The sequence below is a fragment of the Anomaloglossus baeobatrachus genome, chromosome 3, assembly GCF_048569485.1.
Source record: "Anomaloglossus baeobatrachus isolate aAnoBae1 chromosome 3, aAnoBae1.hap1, whole genome shotgun sequence".
NCBI lineage: Eukaryota > Metazoa > Chordata > Amphibia > Anura > Aromobatidae > Anomaloglossus > Anomaloglossus baeobatrachus.
The window spans coordinates 58,972,416-58,996,951 of NC_134355.1; the positions used below are offsets into that span (position 1 = coordinate 58,972,416).

The 24,536-nt window shown below is 48.9% G+C and overlaps 1 protein-coding gene across 1 annotated transcript; it reads right to left on the reverse strand.

Moving 5' to 3' along the window:
• Positions 1-7,450: 7,450 nt before the first annotated feature.
• Positions 7,451-21,952, reverse strand: LOC142294957 (GTP cyclohydrolase 1-like). The gene is made up of 6 exons (XM_075338032.1): positions 21,656-21,952; positions 14,591-14,700; positions 14,260-14,315; positions 13,082-13,113; positions 12,804-12,888; positions 7,451-7,669 (listed from the first exon to the last, which is right to left on the reverse strand). Exons 1-6 carry the CDS (start codon positions 21,915-21,917, stop codon positions 7,543-7,545), a joined length of 672 nt encoding a protein of 223 aa, XP_075194147.1. The 5' UTR covers positions 21,918-21,952; the 3' UTR covers positions 7,451-7,542.
• Between the last annotated feature and the right edge of the window lie 2,584 nt (positions 21,953-24,536).

The following is a 24,536-nucleotide window of genomic DNA, read 5'->3' on the forward strand; positions in this document are numbered from 1 at the left end:
TCACTGCTGCGTCACAAAAACGTGACTCAGCAGCGATCTCGCTATGTGAGAAGTACCCCTAACAGGTAGTTGCTAATTATATAAGCCTACAAATGTTCATAGAAGAATTGAGGATCCCAAAATAGTAAAGATTACCAGAAACAAAAGGAACCCATGATGGCAAAGGACCAAGATGATAGAAAAAAAAATTGCAAACTTTATTAAGGCCCCTTTCACACATCAGTTTTTTGCCCTCAGTCACAATCCGTTTCAGATTGTGGCAAAACTGATACGACGGCTCTGTTTTTTGACGGATCAGACTTGCAGGGGGTTAAATAATACTTGGAGCATGCTCAGGTAAAAAAAAATGGAATCCGTCGCCAGATTCCGTCATTTGACGGATGATGACGGATCCTGCCCCCATAGGCTTCCATTCTACCAAACGACGGACAGCGACGGATCCGTTGCTGTCCGTTTTTTCAACGTACACAAAAAAAATTACTGTGGACGTTGTCTCCGTCCGACGGACAAACATTTTTCTCGGATCCGTCACTAATACAAGTCAATGAGAAAAAAAACTGATCCAGCAGCATCAGTCGCTGGATACGATTTTTTCAAAATTCGACGGATTGTGACTGATGTAAAAAAACTGATGTGTGAAAGGGGCCTTAGATCAAAAAAATGATGAGAAACAATAATAATTTTGATATATCTTAATAAAGTTTGTAATTTTATTATCCACTTAGTCCTTTGCCTTCATGGGTCCCTTTTATTTATGGTAATCTTTACTATTTGGGGATCCTTAATTAGTCGGTTTGTAGGTAGTTGCTAGTTACCGGTCCTGGCACAGATCTCTGATGGCACAGAACAGTCACAGATTATTATTATTATTAGACAGCCCCTTTAAAGGAACCTGTCATCAGATTTGGGGACTGTAAGCCACAGCCACCACCAGTGAGCCCTTATACACAGCATTCCAGAGTACTGTATATAAGTGCCCAGGCCACGTTGTAGAATGTAAAAAAAAACACCTTTGTAATACTCGCCTAGAGGGGCGGTCCGGTCCGGTCTGATTGGTGTTGCAGCTCTCTGCTCCGGCGCCTCCTCTCTGCAGCGATCGCCGTCCTCCTTCTGAGGCCCATGTACATGACATGTCCTACATCATACACGCTAGGAAGCATTGAGGTCCTGTGCAGGCGCACTTTGATTTACCCTGCTCAGGGCAGATGAAAGTATTGTAGTGCGCATGCGCGGCCGATCCTTAACTTTTCTTCTCGCCTGCGCCTTATGGTACTTTGATCTGCTCACAGCAGGGCAGACCAAAGTGCGCCTGCACAGGAGCGCAACGCTGGTCTGGGCTTGATAGATGGAGGACTGAGATCACATCATAGAGGAGGCGGAGAGCAGCGACACCCATTCAACCGGATCACCCTGCAGGTATTTTATAAAAGTGTTTTTTACATTCTGCAGCGTGGTCTGGGCTCTTATATACAGTATTTCGGAATACTATATATAAGCTCAGTGGTGGTGGCTGCAGCTTATAGTCGCCAAATCTGGTGACAGGTTCCCTTTAACTCCTTATTGCTTCAGGAAACAACACATGTACATAGACATAATGGTCAGATCCCGAACCTATTTTTATTATTGAAGTATCTAATGAGCTTGTGCAGCTGAAGGGAGGGGAAGCTGGGACATCCTCTACTAGGATTGGGGGATCCTGTGTTATCAGCTTTGTATGGCAGGGTACCCTGTCATTGTAATCCTGCCTTTGATGATAAGGAGACAGCTGAAAACTCTTCGTGAGTGACAGGAAGTATGAGTCTAAAAAAGCCCTAGTGGCCATTGTAAAAATTGCAGGAGTACTATTTTTTTTCTTTTCTTCTTAAATAAAGATTGTAATATGAAAAGAAAAACACTGCTATTTTTTTTTTCTTTTTACAAAGATACTTGGAACACAACTTGATTTCAACAATAGGTCTTTTTCTGATTATACTTAGGGGTACTTTGCACGTTGCGACATCGCTACTGCGATCTCAACGGGGTCAAATCGAAAGTGACGCACATCCGGCGCCAGTAACGACGTCGCAACGTGTAAAGCCTAGAAGCACCGATAAACGATCTCAAAAGCGTCGAAAATCGGTGATCTGTGTAGTGTCGGTCATTTTCATAATTTCGCTGCAGCGATAGGTGCGATGTTGTTCCTCGTTCCTGCGGCAGCACACATCACTGTGTGTGAAGCCGCAGGAGCGAGGAACATCTCCTTACCTGCGTCCCGCCAGCAATGCGGAAGGAAGGAGGTGGGCGGGATGTTTACGTCCCGCTCATCTCCGCCCCTCCGCTTCTATTGGCCGCCTGCCGTGTGACGTCGCTGTGACGCCACACGACCCGCCCCCTTAGGAAGGAGGCGGGTCACCGGCCAGAGCGACGTCGCAGAGCAGGTAAGTCCGTGTGAAGCTGCCGTAGCGATAATGTTCGCTACGGCAGCTATCACAAGATATCGCATGTGTGACGGGGGCGGGTACTATCGCGCTCGGCATCACAGCATCGGCTAGCGATGTCGCAGCGTGCAAAGTACCCCTTCCTTTCAGAATACTGATTGGAACCACTACTATTTATACAAAGTTAAAGGGTTTTATAGCAAGCAATATATATCTATATCTTATCCACAGGAAAAGTGATAAATGTATGATTCCTTGTGAGTCCGCCTTCTTTCAACATTGCCAATAATTTCCTTGTGAATTTTGGGGTAGTAACCTGTGTGACTCCAGTCCTGTTCTCTGCCTATAAGAGTGGTGGTCGCACCTGCTCACCACGGCTTTTTTCACAATGAGACATTCGGCTCCCCATTTTCAGAATCAGAGGGGACTCTGCAGTTCAGCCCACATTAATCAGACAATTTTTCATGTCTTACAGATAATTGATCAAATTGAGAACTGATGAATTTGGCAGATAAGTCAATGCCTAAAGAATAAGGAAATGCTTAGGGCTTTTTTTTTCTTCTTCCTAGAATGCTGTTTGGGCTTTATTCAAAGTTTTGCACTGTTAAATTAATTAACTGAGAATTCATCACAGAAGCTCGATCTCACAGGTTGTTTCAGATCAGATCAGTTCTCCCATCAGAATGAGCTCACTGATGGATCCTTAGTTGACTAATTCTGCAGCTAGCAATGTGCAGGAAAACATAGAACCTGTAAAAGATATACTGTGTACAAGAATCCGAGTACAAATGTCCTATGACAAGAAATCTCAATTTTAGGGTCAGTAGAACCATTTAACATAGAAAACCCTTTAAAGCTAATAAACATGAGTTAAAAACGGACAAACCTCAAATAAACCATACGTGTAAACTAAGTGCACAGACAAGAGGGAGGTCATACCCTACAAGCTAATCTCCCTCCTGACAGCAGAGGTTGGCACCCTAACGATCAATATGGCGCCCACACTCACCGTCGTCGACTGTCCCTAATCTGCCCGGTAACACCCTGTCAGATAAATGACAGAAAAGGGCAAGTGCCTAAACCATTAAAGTGATAACCTGTGCAGCATCAAACCAAATATGTGGAGTAGATTGTATGCAGGACAGAACATTGATACCTGAGACATCAAGAATTGCTACTCATCACTAAAGCGGACTTTACACGTTGCGACATCGCTACCGATATATCGTCGGGGTCTCATCGTTAGTGACGCACATCCGGCGCCGGTAGCGACATCGCAATGTGTAAATCCTAGGTGCGACGATGAACGAACGCAAAAGCGTAAAAAATCGCTGATCTGTGTCACGTTGCTCATTTCCATAATGTCGTTACTGCTGCAGATACAATGTTGTTCGTCGTTCCTGCGGCAGCACACATCGCTGTGTGTGACGCTGCTGGAACGACGAACCTCTCCTTACCTGCGTCCACCAGCAATGCGGAAGGAAGGAGGTGGGCGGGATGTTACGTCCCGCTCATCTCCGCCCCTCCGCATCTATTGGCCGGCCGCTTAGTGACGTCACTGTGACGCCGAACGCACCTCCCCCTTGAAGGAGGGATTGTTCGGCAGTCACAGCGACGTCGCCGAGCATGTATGTGCGTGTGAAGCTGCCATAACGATAATGTTTGCTACGGCAGCAAGCACCAGATTTCACATGTATGACGGGGGCGGGTGCTATCGCGCTCGACATTGCTAGCGATGTTGCAACGTGTAAAGCCCGCCTAAGTCTAGTGCTTTGAAGCGTTTTCCCATGTGGTCGATTCTCAGTTGTGGTAACATAATACCGTAGCTTCAGTGGTGTGAAAAAGTGTTTGCCCCCTTCCTGATTTCTTATTCTTTTGCATTTGTCACACTTAAATGTTTCAGATCATCAAAAAAATAGAAATATTAGACAAAGATTACACAAGTAAACACAAAATTCAGTTTATAAATGAAGGTCTTTATTATTAAGGAAAAAAGAAATAGAAACCTACAGGGTTCTGTGTGAAAAAGTGATGGCCCCCTAAAACTAATATCTGCTTGAGCCACCCTTAGCAGCAACAACTGCAATCAACCGTGTGCGATAACTGGCAATGAGTCGTTTACAATGCTCTTGAGGAATTTTGGCCCACTCACCTCTGCAGAATTGTTGTAATTCAACCACATTCGAGGGTTTCCCCATGAATTGCCTTTTTAAGATCATTCCACAGCATTTCAATCGTATTAAGGTCAGGATTTTGACTAGGCCACTCCAAAGTCTTAATTTTGTTTTTCTTAAGCCATTCAGGGTGCAACTAGCTATAAAAATTTCTATGTTAAACTAAAAATGTCCTATGCACAGCATATTATAATCCAATTATGCTATGTTTGGGCTACATAATATGTAATAAATACTGCAATGTCATCTGCAGGCAGAAATATTTTCTCATTTGCTACTGCCCTACCCTACATACTTCCAAGTAAAATATGTTTGCACATATAATAGTAAACTGGCCTGCCATATTCTGGCTGTGTATCTTGTTTAATCCCAGCTCAGTTACATTCTTACATGTCAAAGGGATCATGTTCCCAAATGCTATTAACCAGCAGATATGGGGTTAATCTGCAGGATTATATCCTTCTAAAGCTGTGCGGTTGCCTTACTGAAAGGCTGGCTTCCAGGAGGAAAGGAACTTTAATGCCCCCGGCAGCCTCCGCCTTTGTTATAGAGGTGAGCCGGCGCCACTTTTAGTCACCAGTGTACCGGTGCAGGGACACCTGTCAGTCAATGGATGGTGCTTACAGCCGCCAATCACGGAGCTGTGACTGAAGGCTCACCTATAAGAAAGCCGGAGGCTGACGGGAGGAACAAAGTTCATTTCCTTCTAATGGTTTTGCTTTTAGTGTTCCCTTTAAACCTTATATTATGCACACCTGTATCATGAGATCTCCAGTCTGATCACAGTCCTGAGTATACAGGAGAACAGTCTCTGACTTTCTGTCAATTACAAAATGACGACATTTAAAGGGGTTGTCCATTACTTTTCCATTTATGGCCTATCCTTAGGATAGGTCCTCAATGTCTGATCGGCCGGGGTCTGAAACCTGGCACCCCCACCGATCAGCTGTTCTCAGGCCCGGCGTCAGCAGCAGACAGCATGAAATGCTCAGTTCCGGAGCTGCTCCTTTTCCTGATAGCGGCCACAACCAGGTACTGCACATCTACCTCCTATTGATCTGAATAGGAGGCGAATGTGCAGGCTACGGCCACTATCTGAAGATGGAGTAGCTCCAGAATAGAGCATTTCCGACTGCATGGTGCCGCTAGGACTGAGAACATCTGATCGGCGGCGTGTCGAACCCCGGCTGATCAGACATTGATGACTTATCCTAAGGATAGGGCATCAATGTAAAAGTAGGGGACAACTTCTTTAAATCCTTTATGGCAGCTCTCGTATACCTCCCCTCTTATCCCTACCGCCTTGTTCCGCTATATGTTCCCTGTGCAGCTAAAGATATCATGTTTGTGCATGTATATGTGTGTGCGTGCGTGCGTGTATGTATATGTGTATATATATATAATGTCATAATGATGCTGGGTAAGCTATACTATGGAGAATATATTGGGAAATAATATGCACTTTGAGACCCATATTGAAATGAGACGTGGACTGCGGGTGCATTGTTTATTATGTTATTTGTGTGGTTTTTCTTATTGACTAAAGGTTTTTTCCCTTTCTGTGATATTTCTATGGAGGGAATTATTTTATGTGTTGTATAATTTTGATGTTAAATAAAAATGAACCTGATTTAAAAAAAAGATATCATGTTTTATTTATAGGAGAGCAGTACTATTGTAGGGAAGGCCCATACAATGGATAGCTGTGTATGGTAAGGGCAAATTGCTGTTTTCAGATCTTCAATGTATCCAATCGGATGCAAATTCACCCGGCACTGCCTTCTGCTTGTCAGAACTGACATTGAGCAACTTCTTACAGGCAGGAGCCAAGGAAGACAGGCTGAAGCTGCATCACAAAGAATATACAAACTCGATGATACTGCTACTGAAGTTTTAAGACTCTGCATTAGTTGCAAAACCATAAAAATAATGGGAAATTTAGCCTGCACTAAGAGAACCATTGGAGAGAAAAACCAGCAGCCAAAAAAACGCGTATCAACTAAAACGGGCATACACAATAAGGGTACTTTCACACTTGTGTTCAGCGGAGTCCGTCACTATGGAGAATAGCGCAGTCCGTTAACGCACTGTGCTATTCTCCATAGACTTGTATGGACGACACACTCTAACGCAAGTGTCAGCGTTGCATCTGTTGGACGACGCAGCGTCGTTATTTTGACGCTGCGTCGGGCGGAAGGAACGCAGCATGTAACGTTTTTTGAGCAGCGCAATCTATAGGATTTCACTGCGCATGCTCTTTTTTTAAATCACAAACTTTATTTTGTCTCTCGGTGGTCGAACGTTCAGCTGAGTGCCCGCCCGCCGGCATGTGAGAGCGCTCAGCTGAGCGCCCGCCCGCCGGCATGTGAGAGCGATCAGCTGATCGCCCGCCGGCATGCCCGGCCGCCGGCATGTGAGAGCGCTCAGCTGAGCGCCCGCCGGCATGTGAGAGCGATCAGCTGATCGCCCACCGGCATGCCCGGCCGCCGGCATGTGAGAGCGCTCAGCTGAGCGCCCGCCCGCCGGCATGTGAGAGCGCTCAGCTGATCGCCGGCATGCCCGGCCGCCGGCATGTGAGAGCGCTCAGCTGAGCGCCCGGCTGCCGGCTATTGAGAGCGATCAGCTGATCGTTCACAATAGTCTGCTGCCGGTAAAACTGTAAAGAAGAAAATAAAAAAAAAAAAAGCTTCCGTTGTTTTGTACGATCCGTAGCATCCGTCACACAGCGCAATGCTACGGAAGCCGTCCAACGCAAGTGTGAAAGTAGCCTAACTTTAGATCCACAGTAAAGCAATGACAGGTATTAATAGTGAAATTTTATTTTTTTATTTTCAGATAAAAAAAAAACCAATCTATAAAGTTGAGCACCATCGGTGAATGAATCAGAAATATTACAGTTTGATTGTGTGAATATAATACTTTGCATTTTGTACACAAGTGCTGGTAGGAGATCATTGTTTGATCAGTGAGAGGAATTCTTCTCTGGTCTTAGGATCGTCTCTGAAGATGCCGTGCATTGTGCTGGTGACCGTTCTGCTGTTCATCTTCTGTACTCCTCGCATTACCATACACATGTGCCTGTAAGCAAAAACACAAACCTTCCTCAATTGATGAGCCCTGGAAGTGATGGAATTACAGTGTGCAGTCCCTCATAATGGCACATATTCCCCCTAAAATTCTGTACAATCTCTACTGCAAATTAGGGTATGTGCACACGATGCAGATTTGGTGCAGAAATTTTCTGCATGAAATCTGCACCTTCCACATAGAACTTGTCCTCAACTTTTCTGCTTTATTTACAGTAACATTAGAGCTCTAATATATTCAGCGTCCTGCTTTCACACGACAGGTCACCATTTCAACCCTAGGCTAAACTTAAGTGGATCTGAGAAGAAGGAAATTAAGAATGAGCTCACTGACGGATTCTTAGTTAAGTCATTCTGCAACCATCAATAAAAAGTGCAACACAGACGCTATAGATGGCAAATGGTGCAACATTTTTACTAAAACCCAATTGCAGAAATTCTTTTCAGCCATATACATATATGTCGCGGGCAGAGGAGGGGACGCTGCGCTCTCCCACTGCTCGGGTCCGGCTGCCACTGCTGCTGCGGCCGCTGCTGCTCGGTGGCTCGAGCGATGGGCCGGATCCCGGGGACTCGAGCGGCGCTCCTCGCCCGTGAGTGAAAAGGGGAATAGTTTTGGGGTTTTATTGTCCGTGACGCCACCCACGGTTGTGGTGATTTTGGTGACACCACCGCTGCTCTGAACGGGGATCCCGGGAGCGGTGACAGGGAGCAGCTGAGTTGTTATTTCTCCCCTCCGTGGGTAGGGGGTTGGTTGTCCCGGGGCCCGGTGATGGGGTAGGTAGGGATGACAGGCGGGTTGCGGGGCCTGTTGAGGTGCAGGGTCGCAGGGGCAGCGCTGTGCCGTACGGCACGGGGGTACTCACTCAGCCTGAGACGATGACACAGTTCTCGGTAAAACACACGGCTGGATGGACGGGTCCCCCAGACGGCTGCGGTTGCTTCTTCCCTGTAGGTTGGTGATGACTGTCTCTCCCTGCACCTAAGTTCAATGTTGGTAGCGATGGGTTCCCACCGGTAACCCACTCTCCGACTTGGATATGGGCCGGAGGAGCCCCTTTTGCCCGCAGGCGCTGGCCCTGGGAGACGGTTGCCCTTGGCGGTGGCGGTGTCTCCCCTTCACGGTTGGACGGTTGCCTTCTATCAGGACTTGGCTGTTTGGAAACCCGGAGGTCCCCTTCACTAACGGATTTGGCAAATTCACGGCGACTCCTAGCCTTGCCGGGATCCGAAAGGCCCCTGCCAATGGTGCTGGCTTCTCTTTGTGTACCGGTCCGGTACCGCCGGGTCACCACCCGTCCACGGTCCTTACGGCAGACTCCAATCGGCCTCCACTGCAGACGGTCACCACCGTCTGCCAACCTTGCTGTTCTGTCCGGGCCACACACCCGGACCAACTTCAGGCTCTTTTTCTGTCACTTTTCTCCTCTCTACTACTTTCCTCCTTCCACTTCCTCCTCCAAACTAAAACTCCTTCACCTCTCAACTCTCTCTCCTCTCACTTCCCTAGCTTAACTCTCACTCCCTGTGTTTTCCCTCCTCCAGGACTGTGAACTCCTTGGTGGGTGGAGACCAACTGCCTGGCTCCACCTCCTGGTGTGGACAACAGCCCCTGGGGAAGGCAACAAGGATTTTGTGTTCTGACCTCGATGTGCCTACAGGGAGTGTGGGGTGTGGTTTTGTTGTTACCTGTGGCCCCTGGCTTGTCCAGGGCGACACATTCCCCCTTAGCAAAATGCAGACCGTCCGCGGGCTGTCCGTCCATCACCGGTTTTATTTTTCTGCAAAAAGATAAGAAAAACGGTAACACATACAATTATACTAACTTCATCCCACAACGGGAGGCACTTTTCTTAAACGTTGCAAACGGTTAACGGTGACGGCTTCCGCTCTCACCCACCCAAGTAACCTGGCCCTGATGCTGCCCCTAAGAAAACAGGCAGCACCCCTTGACCCCAGTCCTGCACCAAGTTACCCGAGCGGGATCTGTCCTTTCCAGGGGGCCCACGTCCATGGGGAGCCCCTGGAACGCCCAGAGGGTAGTCACCGGTTCCGGTGGTAGCTGGGCCCCAGCCTGCTCCACTGCGGGCCCTCCCTCCAATCTGCCTCTCCGGAGGCGGCAACGGTGGAAGCTGCAACAACATTTTTATTTACATCCCACAAGTTTGTGGTTGCCCTGCAAGTTCACGGGCTTGTCCGTAAGGAGTCCCTTACGCAACTTCAGACGGTCCCCACGGGGACAACGGTGCCGGCAACAACCGGTTCCAATCACAGTGGCGGACAATCAGGTTACTTGCTCATCAATTACTCACTTTCATCATTTTCAAAAACTTGCAAACTTTTAACACACACAGGTGGTCCCAACGGGGACGGTGACAACGGTGCTCCGCTGCCCTTACTGTGACTCTTCTGTGTCTGCTGGGTCCTCTGCCACCAGCATATCAAACATGCAGTGACAGGCTTTATGTGACATGGGCGCCCGGTATCCATTCCCACCATTACGCGCGGTGTAATAAACTACCGGTTCCCCCACATAGCGGAGACGCTCACTTGCCTCCTCACCTTCAAGGGCGGGTTCAGCACCAGAGCTGGAGTCGCTGGAGTCACCATCACTTGCATCTGCGTCAGTCGGGTTGCCGCCAGCTGCCACAGCTTCCTGGCCTCCAGCATCCAGCATATCAGATCCTTCTGCAGTAGCACGGGTTAGCAGGTCAGGCGAATTTACACTGAGGTGCCCCATAAGTAACGGCAAGGGTGATGCATAGGTCGAGACTAGGCCGGGCCCCTCAGCCGCAGTGGCCGGTCCTGGTAGGACATAGGGACGTGGGTCACCAGTCGGCTCTGTTACATCTGTTCCCCTCCCATACATCGGAGCAGTTGCAATCAGCATCTCCACCTCGTTGGTCCACTGCTCCATCATCCGGAAGATCTGATCCTGTTGACGGTGGTGGAACTCAATCACCTGGGCCTCATCCATGCCACGGTCCCGGGCTCGGGGTCTGGCGCAATCACTGCCGGGACTTCTGGCACATTTTTATTAAGGGGCCGCGGTCCTAGCGGTTCCCCCGGGAGTAATTCAGGGACGTCCTGAGCGTCTGCAGCCGGTTGGTCCGCCGGGGCGGATTGGCAGGGTATCGCTACCGGTTGGGCAGGTAGAGGGCCTAGTGGCGGGGCGGCAGCAGCTAACACGGGTAGCGGGGAGAGAGGCAGGGTGAGCGGATGCAGGCCGGTCTCCTCAGCCTCAGTGGCCGATCCCTCGGGAATACAGGGCCGTGGGTCTCCTACCCGCTCCTCCAAATCCTCTTCCACCTCGCGTCTCCGTATAGCAGCCACCACGTCCGCCATGTCAGTCTCCCACTCCTCTAGGAGGAGCTGCATATGGGCTTGCAGACGGTTATTCAACGGGGCAGTCCGGTCTCTCAGCCACATCGCCGTGCCGGGTGCGGGAGCATCCTCGTTGGCGGTCGGACTGTGCATCTTGGCAATTGAGCCTTCCAGGAACCCAGTATTGCTGCAGAGTCCTGGCATCTCTGCTTTTATAGCCGCGCTCACATGCGGCCAGCCGCCATTTCGTCCCCCTTAGCCTCTTTCCAGCTCCTCCTCTACCGGGGCGGGGTTTTGGCCTTCGCGCCTCCACTACTCGAGGAGACGCTCGAGCGGGAACTTTTCGCGCCAAAGATGACGGCTTCTGAAATTTTCCGGCCGGACACCTGCGGCGGTAACAAGGCGCACCTCTTCCAGACGGCAGAGCGGTAAGATCCTGTTCGTGACGCCAAGTTGTCGCGGGCGGAGGAGGGGACGCTGCGCTCTCCCACTGCTCGGGTCCGGCTGCCGCTGCTGCTGCGGCCGCTGCTGCTCGGTGGCTCGAGCGATGGGCTCCCGGGGACTCGAGCGGCGCTCCTCGCCCGTGAGTGAAAAGGGGAATGGTTTTGGGGTTTTATTGTCCGTGACGCCACCCACGATTGTGGTGATTTTGGTGACACCACCGCTGCTCTGAACGGGGATCCCGGGAGCGGTGACAGGGAGCAGCTGAGTTGTTATTTCTCCCCTCCGTGGGTAGGGGGTTTGTTGTCCCGGGGCCCGGTGATGGGGTAGGTAGGGTGACAGGCGGGTTGCGGGGCCTGTTGAGGTGCAGGGTCGCAGGGGCAGCGCTGTGCCGTACGGCACGGGGGTACTCCCTCAGCCTGAGACGATGACACAGTTCTCGGTAAAACACACGGCTGGATGGACGGGTCCCCCAGACGGCTGCGGTTGCTTCTTCCCTGTAGGTTGGTGATGACTGTCTCTCCCTGCACCTAAGTTCAATGTTGGTAGCGATGGGTTCCCACCGGTAACCCGCTCCCCGACTTGGATATGGCTGGAGGAGCCCCTTTTGCCCGCAGGCGCTGGCCCTGGGAGACGGTTGCCCTTGGCGGTGGCGGTGTCTCCCCTTCACGGTTGGACAGTTGCCTTCTATCGGGACTTGGCTGTTTGGAAACCCGGAGGTCCCCTTCACTAACGGATTTGGCAAATTCACGGCGACTCCTAGCCTTGCCGGGATCCGAAAGGCCCCTGCCAATGGTGCTGGTTTCTCTTTGTGTACCGGTCCGATACCGCCGGGTCACCACCCGTCCACGGTTCTTACGGCAGACTCCAATCGACCTCCACTGCAGACGGTCACCACCGTCTGCCAACCTTGCTGTTCTGTCCGGGCCACACACCCGGACAAACTTCAGGCTCTTTTTCTGTCACTTTTCTCCTCTCTACTACTTTCTTCCTTCCACTTCCTCCTCCAAACTAAAACTCCTTCACCTCTCAACTCTCTCTCCTCTCACTTCCCTAGCTTAACTCTCACTCCCTGTGTTTTCCCTCCTCCAGGACTGTGAACTCCTTGGTGGGTGGAGACCAACCGCCTGGCTCCACACCTCGGTGTGGACAACAGCCCCTGGGGAAGGCAACAAGGATTTTGTGTTCTGACCTTGATGTGCCTACAGGGAGTGTGGGGTGTGGTGGTGTTGTTACCTGTGGCCCCTGGCTTGTCCAGGGCGACACATATACATTTTAGGAACAAAAAATGCCCCCATTGTATCCATAATATCCTAAAGATATTTATTCTTAGCAAAAGATACAAGAAAGATGCTACTTACGAAGCCTCCATCACAACTGCTACTCCCATCGGCTGCAGGGACTCATGGATTGCAAGGGCAATTTGCTTTGTAAGACGTTCCTGAACTGTAAAGTATACAACAGTATTATCACTGCAGATTACAGATGATTGCTAGTCTGGGAATATGAAGTTTTACCATATTTTACAAAGTTGTGTAATTTCTTCTCTGGTTTATATTAGTATTGTAAAATCATGCTCGACCTTTCCTTCTAATTCTAATCTGTCGTATAAAAGTTTTCGACATGAATATCACTTTACCTTGTAACCTTCGGCTGAAGATTTCAACAATTCTGAAAGAAGAAAAAAAGTTATGAAATGTCTGATCAATTCTATGGGATCAGAAAAAAAAATATTGGGTGTAGATCATTAGTTTAATATATATATAGGGGAATATTACACTGCAGTACTGATCACTGTAGGTGTGAATCCTACTCTGGCTGAGATAAAAGACTTGTTAGAAAGCTCAGCACAATCGTTTGCTTATTTTCCCCCTTTCCCTGTCCTCTCCGTAGAATATAATAGGCTGTGTGAGCTAACACCTCACTGATTTGGCAGTCTGTCTGGTCTTCAGACAGGTATTTTCAAAGTAGATTATAATTTAGGAGGCAGGGAGAGGAGGTGAAATGGCTCATAAGTGGAGAAGGAAGTGGGATTCTCTAATGAGATATTACAGCTTCTTATATTGTTCTGCTAACCTTGTAATCTAATATATAATCAAAAGTCAGCTGAACCCACCAATTTCAGTGGCACTATACAACCACCAGGTATTTATGAGGGTCTCCTAACTCTGCCCCAAAAGGTTCTGTTTGGGGAGAAAATTATCAGGCCAATTGTAGCCGATGTCCACCCATGTGCTTGTCTGCCTCCCTCTCCTCCCGGAGCCACTGCACGCTGCACAGGCTCCCTGGGAATGTGCTTAGGACGCACGCACACCAGCCCGCCTCTTAAAGGGCATGCGTGCCATTTCAAAGGCACTAAGTATTTAAAGCACCCTCCCATTAGGGGAGGTGCCTGCGCAACGTCCTTAGTTCGGCTACAAGTCTGCTAGCTACTTGTCAGGACCCGAGCTCCTGTCCTGTTATCTCTGTGTATTCACCTGTACTTGCCTTCCCATACCTTTCTGTCTCTGCCGTGCCCACCATACCTGTCTGTACCCGCCTGCTTGTCTGCCTCAGCCATCCCGACTGTACCTGCCTTCTACTGTGTCCACCTGAGTCCATCACCTGTCCTGGGGGTCAGTTGCTAGAGTCCGGGTCACTGCCTTGGAGTGGTATCTGGTGTTAAGCCCCTCCCAACAAAAGATAAGCTCGGGTCCCCCCTGTGATCCAGTGGGTCCACTAACCCCGCTTGCTGCACCTACTCCGGCCATGACCGTTACACCAATAAAGTTATTGTGTGATCCTTTTTGTTTTCAGAGAAGACAGGTTGCGTCTTACCTTGCCAGTTTGCTCAGGCCAACAACCTTTTTATTTGGTAAATAGCCGATGTGCACCTACAAATAAAAATAATAAAAGTAATAATTACGGTGATATCTGCACAACTGCAGATGCATAGAGAGATGCCGTACATAGCAGTGAAGATCTGGGAGACTGGGACTATTAGGGGAAGTAACAAGGACCAATTGGGTAAAATATTTTTGTAAACAATATATATTTATAGAGACATATTATATATAAGAAGCTGACAAACCAAAATCAGTTGTACGTGCATCTAGGAGTCACTTTAATAAACCCAGTGTGTGTTGCCCTTGTTGGTTTTGGTACATACCCTGCCGAAGAACGGTACCAAGTGATGTTCACAGAGCGAAAAAACATCAATGTCCTTCACAATGACAATTTCATCATGGTTTTCATCAAATATGGCATTGTTGAGTATATCTGTAACACACAAATATAGAAATCATGCATTAATTATCCAGACTATTGTAACAAATGTATCCAGGTAACAAACAAAACAATCACATTAAAAAGTGTATGTATAATATATATATATATATATGAGAATGTGGATCGATATAATAATACATAAGAAAATCCCTACACACAGGCACAAAATTGGAATTTGTGTAACCCCTGACTATAGGATGGAGCACATGTGCAAAAATTATTACTGTGGTTATAATAATAAGAATTGTGTAATATGTACAGTGTATATATATATATATATATATATATATACTAGAAGGTGGCCCGATTCTACGCATCGGGTATTCTAGAATTTACGTATTGTGTAGTTCATGTATGATTTTTGTTATATATATATATATATATATATATATATATATAGAGAGAGATGTTGTTGTGTGTAGTTACCAAGTGTTTGTCGGGCGCTGTACATGTTCTGGGTGTTGTCTGGGTGTGGCGGGGGGTGAGAGCGGTGTTGTATGTGTGTTGCGTGTGTTGCGTTGTTTGTGGAGCGCTGTGTGTCTGTAGCGTTGTGTGTGTGTGTTGCACGGTTTGTGTGTGTGTGGTGTGTTTTGGGGGGAGGTATGTTTTGTGCAATGTGTGTGTTGTGCGGTATGTGCGTATATTTATGTATGCCGCGGTGTTTGTGTGTTGGGTGTTGTGTGTGTGCAGCGTTGTGTGTGTGGGTGTCTGTGTAGGGCAGTGTTTGTGGTTCCCAGTGTGTGTGTGTGTTGTGCAGTGCGCGTGTGTGTGTGTGTGTGTCTTGGGGGGAGGTGTGCACCTCCCATCGTGCTCCATCCCCCATGCTGCGCACTCCCCATCGCGCTCCATCCGCCATGCTGCGCACTCCCCATCGTGCTCCATCCGCCATGCTGCGCACTCCCAAACGTGCTCCATCCGCCATGCTGCGCACTCCCAAACGTGGTCCATCCGCCATGTTGCGCACTCCCAAACGTGCTCCATCCGCCATACTGCGCACTCCCCATCGTGCTGCATCCCCCATGCTGCGCACTCCCAAACGTGCTCCATCCGCCATGCTGCGCACTCCCAAACGTGCTCCATCCGCCATGCTGCGCACTCCCAAACGTGCTCCATCCGCCATGCTGCGCACTCCCTAACGTGCTCCATCCGCCATGCTGCGCACTCCCAAACGTGCTCCATCCGCCATGCTGCGCACTCCCAAACGTGCTCCATCCGCCATGCTGCGCACTCCCAAACGTGCTCCATCCCCCATGCTGCGCACTCCCAAACGTGGTCCATCCGCCATGCTGCGCACTCCCAAACGTGGTCCATCCGCTATGCTGCGCACTCCCAAACGTGCTCCATCCGCCATGCTGCGCACTCCCAAACGTGCTCCATCCGCCATGCTGCGCACTCCCAAACGTGGTCCATCCGCCATGCTGTGCACTCCCAAACGTGCTCCATCCGCCATGCTGCGCACTCCCAAACGTGGTCCATCCGCCATGCTGCGCACTCCCAAACGTGGTCCATCCGCTATGCTGCGCACTCCCAAACGTGGCCCATCCGCCATGTTGCGCACTCCCAAACGTGCTCCATCCGCCATGCTGCGCACTCCCAAACATGCTCCATCCGCCATGCTGCGCACTCCCAAACGTGCTCCATCCGCCATGCTGCGCACTCCCAAACGTGCTCCATCCCCCATGCTGTGCACTCCCCATCGTGCTCCATCCCCCATGCTGCGCACCCCCCATCGTGCTCCATCCCCCATGCTGCACCAGCATCAGCCTCTCTGCCCGCAGCATCAGCCTCTCTGCCCGCAGCATCAGCCTCTCTCCTCCCAGCATCAGCCTCTCTCCTCCCAGCATCAGCCTTTTCTGTCCCTAGCATCAGCCTCTCTCCTCCCAGCCTACCCCAGCCTCAGCCTCCCCCAGCATCAGCCTCTCTTCTCTCAGCCTCCCCCTCCCAGCCTTCCCCAGGATCAGCCTCTCTCCTCCCAGCCTCCTCCAGCACGCTGTGCTCCTCTGCCGACACAGATCCGATCGCATACACTCACCCACACCCGATCGCATACACTCACACACACCCGATCGCATACACTCACACACACCCGATCGCATACACTCACACACACCCGATCGCATACACTCACACACACCCGATCGCATACACTCACGCACACACACATTGACGATATTGCACATACGCGCTCACACTCACAACATCCGGAGATACCACATGCTTCTGGCCACGTGATCCTCCGGCAGGTCCTGGAAGTTCACTGCACAGTATCGCCGCCGAGAAGCAAGCGATATCCCAGGATGTTGTGAGTGTGTGGATGCGATGTGATGTGTGTGTGAGGTGTGTGTGAGAGTGAGTGTGATCTGATGTGTGTGTATGTGTGTGTGTGTGCTGTTATGTGTGTGCGTGTGTGTATGTTCCGCCGCTGCAGGACCTTGATGCGCTGGTAACTATGCTACCATGGTTACCAGCGTATCCCGTCCCCCGCTCGCACGGGAGCCCACACCAGCATACGGCGGCAACCCCAGCAATGCGAGGGTATATGTCGGCTGGGTTGGCGGCGTACGCTGATGTGGGCTCCCGGGGGTACAGTACTCACCTGGGAGTCGTGGCTCCGTGTCGGTCGGTTCGGGGAATGCGTGCGGGGGGCGGGGCCAGAGCGAGCGTGCATTGCATGAGGGGGGCGGGGCGTGGGCGAGTTGCCTGGGCGAGCGGCCAATCCGTGCGGGGGGGCGGGGCCATGGCGAGCCCAGCGGCCAATCAGCTTTGTGTCACCGTAAGGACACAATTTTGGAGCAAGACAGACAAACAGACAGACAGACAGACAGACAGAATAAGGCAATTATATATATATATATATATATATATTATACATACATATATATATATATATTTCTATATTCTTTCTCCTAAATTTCCCTCTTACCGCCCCCCCACCTTGCCCCCTTCCGGTATGAAGCATGATGTAAACAACATGTGTCCCTATGTGTTCAGTCGCTAGACCAGAAGTGGGTGTGTTTCATTTCTAAATACCTGTTTTATGGTTTCATCAGAAAATAACTGTTGTATCTGGTTTTGGCCTCAAGGGGTTGTCTGGTCAAAACTATCATCTATCTAGAGCAGGGGTGAGGAACCTCCAGCCCATGGCCGGTATGTGGCCTGTAATGACCTTATCTGCAGCTTCTGGGCACATTTCCAGGTACAGTAGTGCTCGGGGCAACAGCCACATATGTTTGGCTGTCTGTCGACTCTTTAAACCCCCACATGTACTGCAAGCACACGCACCCATTGTTCACTACTGAAAGCTGCGTGCACATGCATGGAAGGATTATGTCATCACGGTTGCCAGTGCCAGCACAAGGAAGTACTTTATAGGCAGAGTTATCATACGATGCGCTCCCGTCCACAGATGGCGAAAGCAGCGGCAGCTCAAGCGTCCACAATGCTGTATATGACCCCAGCCCTCTCCAGAGCTGTATGGGCCCCCAGACCTCCCCAGAGCTGTATGTGCCCCCAGTTCTCTCCAGTGCTGTATATTATATTACCCCAGCTCTCTCCAGTGCTGTATATTACCCCAGCCCTCTCCAGTGCTGTATATGACCTCAGGCCACCCCAGTGCTGTATGTGCCCCCAGCTCTCCCCAGTGCTGTATGTGCCCTTATGCCCCAGTGCTGTATGTTACCCCTGCCCTCCTCAGTGCTGTACATTCTCCCAGCTCAGGGGCAGACATATTGGTGCAACTTGTGCAGCTGCACAGGGGCCCAAGAGTTAAGGTGGCAGATTACTATCTCTGAAGCAGATTGAACTGTGCATTTTGGTGGGTTATTGGACTCAAAAGGGCCCATATGCTTTTTTGCACAGGGGCACTTTTTTGTCAGTGTCCGGCAGTGCCTCAGCCCTCCTCTCTGATGTATATGGCTCTATCCCTCCCCAGTGATGTAAATGCCTTCAGCTCTCCCAGTGATATATATACAGTGTCCACCCATATCCTGTCCACCGCCATTAACTTGAGAACGGCGGCAGCTATAGGCATAGAAGTGGTGTCTAGGTATAGTAATGTAGCCATGTGCTACGCAATGAAACCACCTATAGCGCCACCTGGTGGAAAACAACGGAGTTAGCATTTTTATCTCGAACACGGAATGAGATAGAGAAAAAAAGTGAATTACACAATTATTGTAGGGCATCATCAATTCAATACAAATCGACACCTTGCATACAGAAATGCTATGATATGAAACCCATGACCCCCCCAAAACATTGAATGCCGGTCACGCATATGGCGCTCATTTAACTTTGATGCTCAAAGTGGCCCCCGTCAGCTGCAATGCACATCTGGCCTCTGCACAGCATACTGTATCTTGCTGCACGTTGTGCAATATGGTAGGTGACACGTTTGCACATCTCCGACCGGATGCTCCAATGTGAAAAAAAGAGATACAATTTTCTGTTGAGCAATGTAAATATGCGATAACTTGTTTTTAGTGGACAACCCCTTTAATCACTCATTTCACCTCTTAATCAAATCTTACCGGGATCCCATCTCCTGGGAATGTCTGATTCTCACACAAATATGAGGACTGCACGTAATGGAATTAATTGTGCCATGAACACAAAGAGCAGGACTAGGAGACCCCTACTGTCAGGACCCCAGGAAAGTAATATTTGGTGCAGATCATGGAGGTCGATCTCCATATACTTTACTTACCTTGTACCCCTTTGTAGGTACAATGTTTTATTTTCTGTCCAATTTAGATGCTAAATAATGCATGGTGGAAGATAGAATTACATCTCACAAGATTTCCCTTTGCTTTGGGTGTGAATGGAGAACAAAACAAAACGGAGCTCAAAATTCTCAAACAATGAAAAGAAAGAATTTCCAAGTTCTTCAACTTTTTGTATAGATACCAAAAAGGTTTTACCATATCTGCAAGGATTGAGGATAACTTGTTGATTGCTGAGGGTCTGACAGCTGCAAGACTCCAGTGATTTGTGAAGTGGTCTCTGCAGCCCCATCTGTAGTGCACATGCTTGACCTCCGCCCCGTTCATTGTCAACGGTTCTGGCAGAAACAATGTGTCATATTTAACTTCTTCTCACAGTCCCATAGACAATTGCAGAGCGGAAATAGAGCATGTGCACCTCCGCTCTATGCAGGATCACTGGGGGGTCCCGTCTTGAGTAGAGCGGAGATGCCCATGCTCGATCTTCACTCCATTCATTGTCAATGGTACTGGCAGAAATAATTGAGCATCATACTTCTCACAGTCCCATAGACAATTAAAGGAGCCAAAATCTAGCATGTGCACTTCCGCTCTATTCAGGATCACTGGGGGGTCCCGTCTTGAGTAGAGCAGAGATGTCCATGCTCGATCTTCACTCCATTCATTGTCAATGGTACTGGCAGACATTATTGAGCATCGTACTTAACTTCTTCTCACAGTCCCATAGACAATTAAAGGAGCCAAAATCGAGTATGTGCAATTCTGCTCCATTCAGGATCACTGGGGGGTCCCGTCTTGAGTAGAGCTGAGGTGTCCATGCTCAATCTTCACTCCATTCATTGTCAATGGTACTGGCAGAAATAATTGAGCAACATACTTCTTCTCACAGTCCCCTAGACAATTAAAGGAGCCAAAATCGAGCATGTGCAATTCCAGTCCATTCAGGATCACTGGGGGGTCCCATCTTGAGTAGAGCGGAGATGCCCATGCTCGATCTTCACTCCATTCATTGTCAATGGTACTGGCAGAAATTATTGAGCATCGTACTTAACTTCTTCTCACAGTGCCATAGACAATTAAAGGAGCCAAAATCGAGCATGTGCACCTCCGCTCTATTCAGTATCACTGGGAGAGGGGTTCCTATCAGTCAGACCCCCAGTAGACACCATTATCCCCTATCCTGTAGATTGTGAATAACTTTCAATTTTGGGAAAACATCTTTAACTGTGAAGTGTTGTTGAATAATAGGAATTTCTTTTGTATTATTTTTTCAAAACATCTCTGCTTGCAGTCACTGAATGGCATCTTCAATTCCTCTTGGTCATGTAATTATCACTCAGGTGCGCTGCTGAGTATTTGGAGCAAACATTTTCTGCAACAAATCTGCATCTTCTGGCAGAAAAATGCACCAAAAACAAGGTTTTTGGTGCATTTTTTTTACCATGCTTTTTTTTAATGAGGTCAATGGTTGAAAGGGCTTAAAAATGCAGGGAAAAATGACGAAGAGTTGACACGCTGCAGATTAGCAAGGAAAAATTAAGCAACATGTGCACAGGACTTCAGAATTCTCATTGCCTTTGCTGGCACAAGTTTATGACAAAACTGCACCAAAAAATGCATAAAAAAATGCATTAAAAAAAATAAACACACTGTGTGCACATGGCTTTACAGTTTAATGTCGTCTTTATTTACTAATATTGGAATCTCCCTTTCTGCATTGTTGCCTTGCGGCACGCTGACTGTGGACTAACCCGTCCGGCAACTTTTATACTAGAAATGTCGATGTGAACCATCAGGAAACTCCGACATCTTGCTAAATCATTGTCTTCATTCACCAGACATTTTTTTCTATCTAGTAATGTCTGTAGGTGTGAAGGGTTGTCTGGAAATTAAAAAAAAAAAAACTGGAAAGTTGTTAAAATAATAAAATAAGGCCCCTGCAGTTCCAACATTAATATCATTGTATGCCTGTGATCATATCATGTACTGCTGCAGCCAATCACTGGTTTCAGCAGTGCTGCTAACATGTATGGCCTGCGATTGGCTGCAGCGGTCACATGAATGTACGTGATGTCATCACTCCAGACAAGTAAACAGATTTGTACTGCAGAGGATTGAACATGTTTTATGTGATCACATTTTCTTGGGGAGAATGGGGGGGGGGGGTAATTTTAGTACTAGGCCCCTAATATCCTGCCTATTTTGCAATGTATGGTTGAACTCACCGTGAATGTTCTCCTGATATCCCTTGGTGAAGTACTGCATGGCTTTGGCAGCTCTCAGAGGGGTCTTCAGTAACCCTTCCCTTTCGGGGTTCTCCCCCAGCTCTTTTAGGATGGTGGTGTAGGCATTTTCTATAGCCGGCAGCTTATTCTCATTTTGGTGCTCCTTATTGCACTGGTTCACACTTTGCAGCACCAAAGTCTTTTTGATGTCCATGGTTCCATTATAACTGGTGATGTAGTCTTCATTCATGTGGTTGTTCATGGTGGATGATATTGATCGCAGGGACAGTGCAATGGCAGCTCTGATGGATCAGTCAGACTCATTCAGGGAATCCTCCGTATTTATACATCAGCAGAGCACCAATCTCTGATGACAATCTGTGACGATATCACTTTCCAGTGGCATGGCCTCTTCTCCTCCAGGCTAAATTGCATATGACTGATGCACATGAATGGAAGTAAGGGGGGTGTCTGATAAACAGGTTAGCTATGCTGCTCTTCCAGATGAGCTGGCCATTTGCCCTCCCATTCATTTCGCTTTCACACATTTTGCAATTACCATGCTAGTAATGTAACATATAACAGAACATGGTCAAGTTGACTGAGTGTAGACACAAATGTGCAAGTGATAGAGGGAGTATTAATTATAAGCAGCAACAACACGGAGGATAATAAAGCTAAATGTCAAGCGCATGTTGTTTTAGGGGTTAAATTTCCTTGAGGATTCATTTTAGAATACTTAGGGGTACTTTGCACGTTGCGACATCGCTAACATCGGCTAGTGATGCCGAGCGCGATAGTCCCCGCCCCCGTCGTACGTGCGATATCTTGTGATAGCTGCCGTAGCGAATATTATCGCTACGGCAGCTTCACTCGCACTTACCTGCCCTGCGACGTCGCTTTGGCCAGCGACCCGCCTCCTTCCTAAGGGGGCGGGTCGTGTGGTGTCACAGCGACGTCACACGGCAGGTGGCCAATAGAAGCAGAGGGGCGGAGATGAGCGGGACATAACATCCCGCCCACCTCCGTCCTTCCGCATAGCTGGTGGAGGCAGGTAAGGAGATGTTCCTCGCTCCTGCAGCTTCACACACAGCGATGTGTGCTGCCGCAGGAACGAGGAACAACATCGCATCTCCTATTGGTGCGACATTATGAAAATGACCGACGCTACACAGATCACCGATTTTCGACGCTTTTGCGATCGTTTATCAGCGCATCTAGGCTTTACACGTTGCGACGTCGTTACCGGCGCCGAATGTGCGTCACTTTCGATTTGACCCCGACAATATCGCAGTAGCAATGTCGCAGCGTGCAAAGTACCCCTTAGAATATAGAGCCCTAAATCACTTCCTAGACATAGTAATCCAATTGCCTAAAGTGGCCACTAGGTGGTGCTTAGAAAACTAAGGTATTATTGCGTCCAACTTCAGCTCCTCTTCTCCCCCTAGTGGTGGCTACAGGCAGCCTGGAGATTATGTTTAAGAAAATGACACCACTCCAGGACTTGTCTATTTTAGAAAATCCCTTTAATCCCCATTAAATAACACTTTACATTTTGCTGTTACTCCTCCGAGTAATGTGTGTGACTAGAATGAAAAGTGGGTACGATCAGCTACGGATGTGTCCTTAACCAGTCTAAAGGCTCTTTCAGATGTCTGTGTGGATCAGACACAACCAAAATGTGACAGCTTCGTATATTTCTAGTAGGGGCGTACATAGAAATCATGGGGCCCCATAGCAAAGTTTGAATGCCCTCGAGATAAAAAAATACAATAAAATATTAACATAATAAACAACATACACATTACTGGGGGGGGGGTTACATGTTACTGGGGAGACATACAAGTTACTGGGGGGTATATACATGTTACTGGGGTCTTCATAAAAGTTAATAGGGGCTGAGGGGGTGGGAGATACAAGGGGCCAGTGGAGGGGCATACAAGTTACTGGGGGACCAGTGGGGGGGCATGCAAGTTACTGGACTCCAGTAGGGGGCAAACAAGTTACTTAGTGCCAGTGGGGGGTAAACAAGTTACTGGGGGCCAGTGGGGGGCATATAAGTTACTGGAGTCCAGTAGGTTTGTAAACAAGTTACTTAGTGCCAGTAGGGGGCAAACAAGTTACTGGGGACCAAAAAGTTACTGGGGGCCAGTGGGGGGCATACAAGTTACTGGGGAGTAGACAAAGCGCCATGGAATTAATTGCGCAATCTATATATATAATTGCCTTATTCTGTCTGTCTGTCTGTCTGTCTGTCTATCTGTCTGTCTGTCATGCTCCGAAATTGTGTCCTTACGGTGACACAAAGCTGATTGGCCGCTGGGCTCGCCATGGCCCCGCCCCCCCACACGGATTGGCCTCTCGCCCCGGCTCTCTGCAGGCCCCGCCCCCCTCACGCAATGCACGCTCGCTCTGGCCCAACTGACAGGGAGCTCCGATTCCCAGGTGAGTACACACACACATCAGATCACACTCACTCTCACACTCACTCTCACACACACCTCACACATCACAACATGCTGGGATATCGCTTGCTTCTACACCGGCTCCGTCAGGATCCCGGCAGCGCCAGACATAACCTTGCGATGCTGGGATCTTGACGGAGGCCGTGAAAGCTGGTAACCATTATAAACATCGGGTAACTAAGGTCCCTTAGTTACCCGATGTGTATCATAGTTACCAGTGTACACCGGCTCACACTCACTCTCACACACACCTCACACACACATCACATCGCATCCACACATCAAGGTCCTGCAGCTGCGGAACATACACACACATAACAGCACACACACACACACACACACAAATCAGATCACACTCACACACACCTCACACATCACATCGCATCCACATACTCACAACATCCTGGGATATCGCT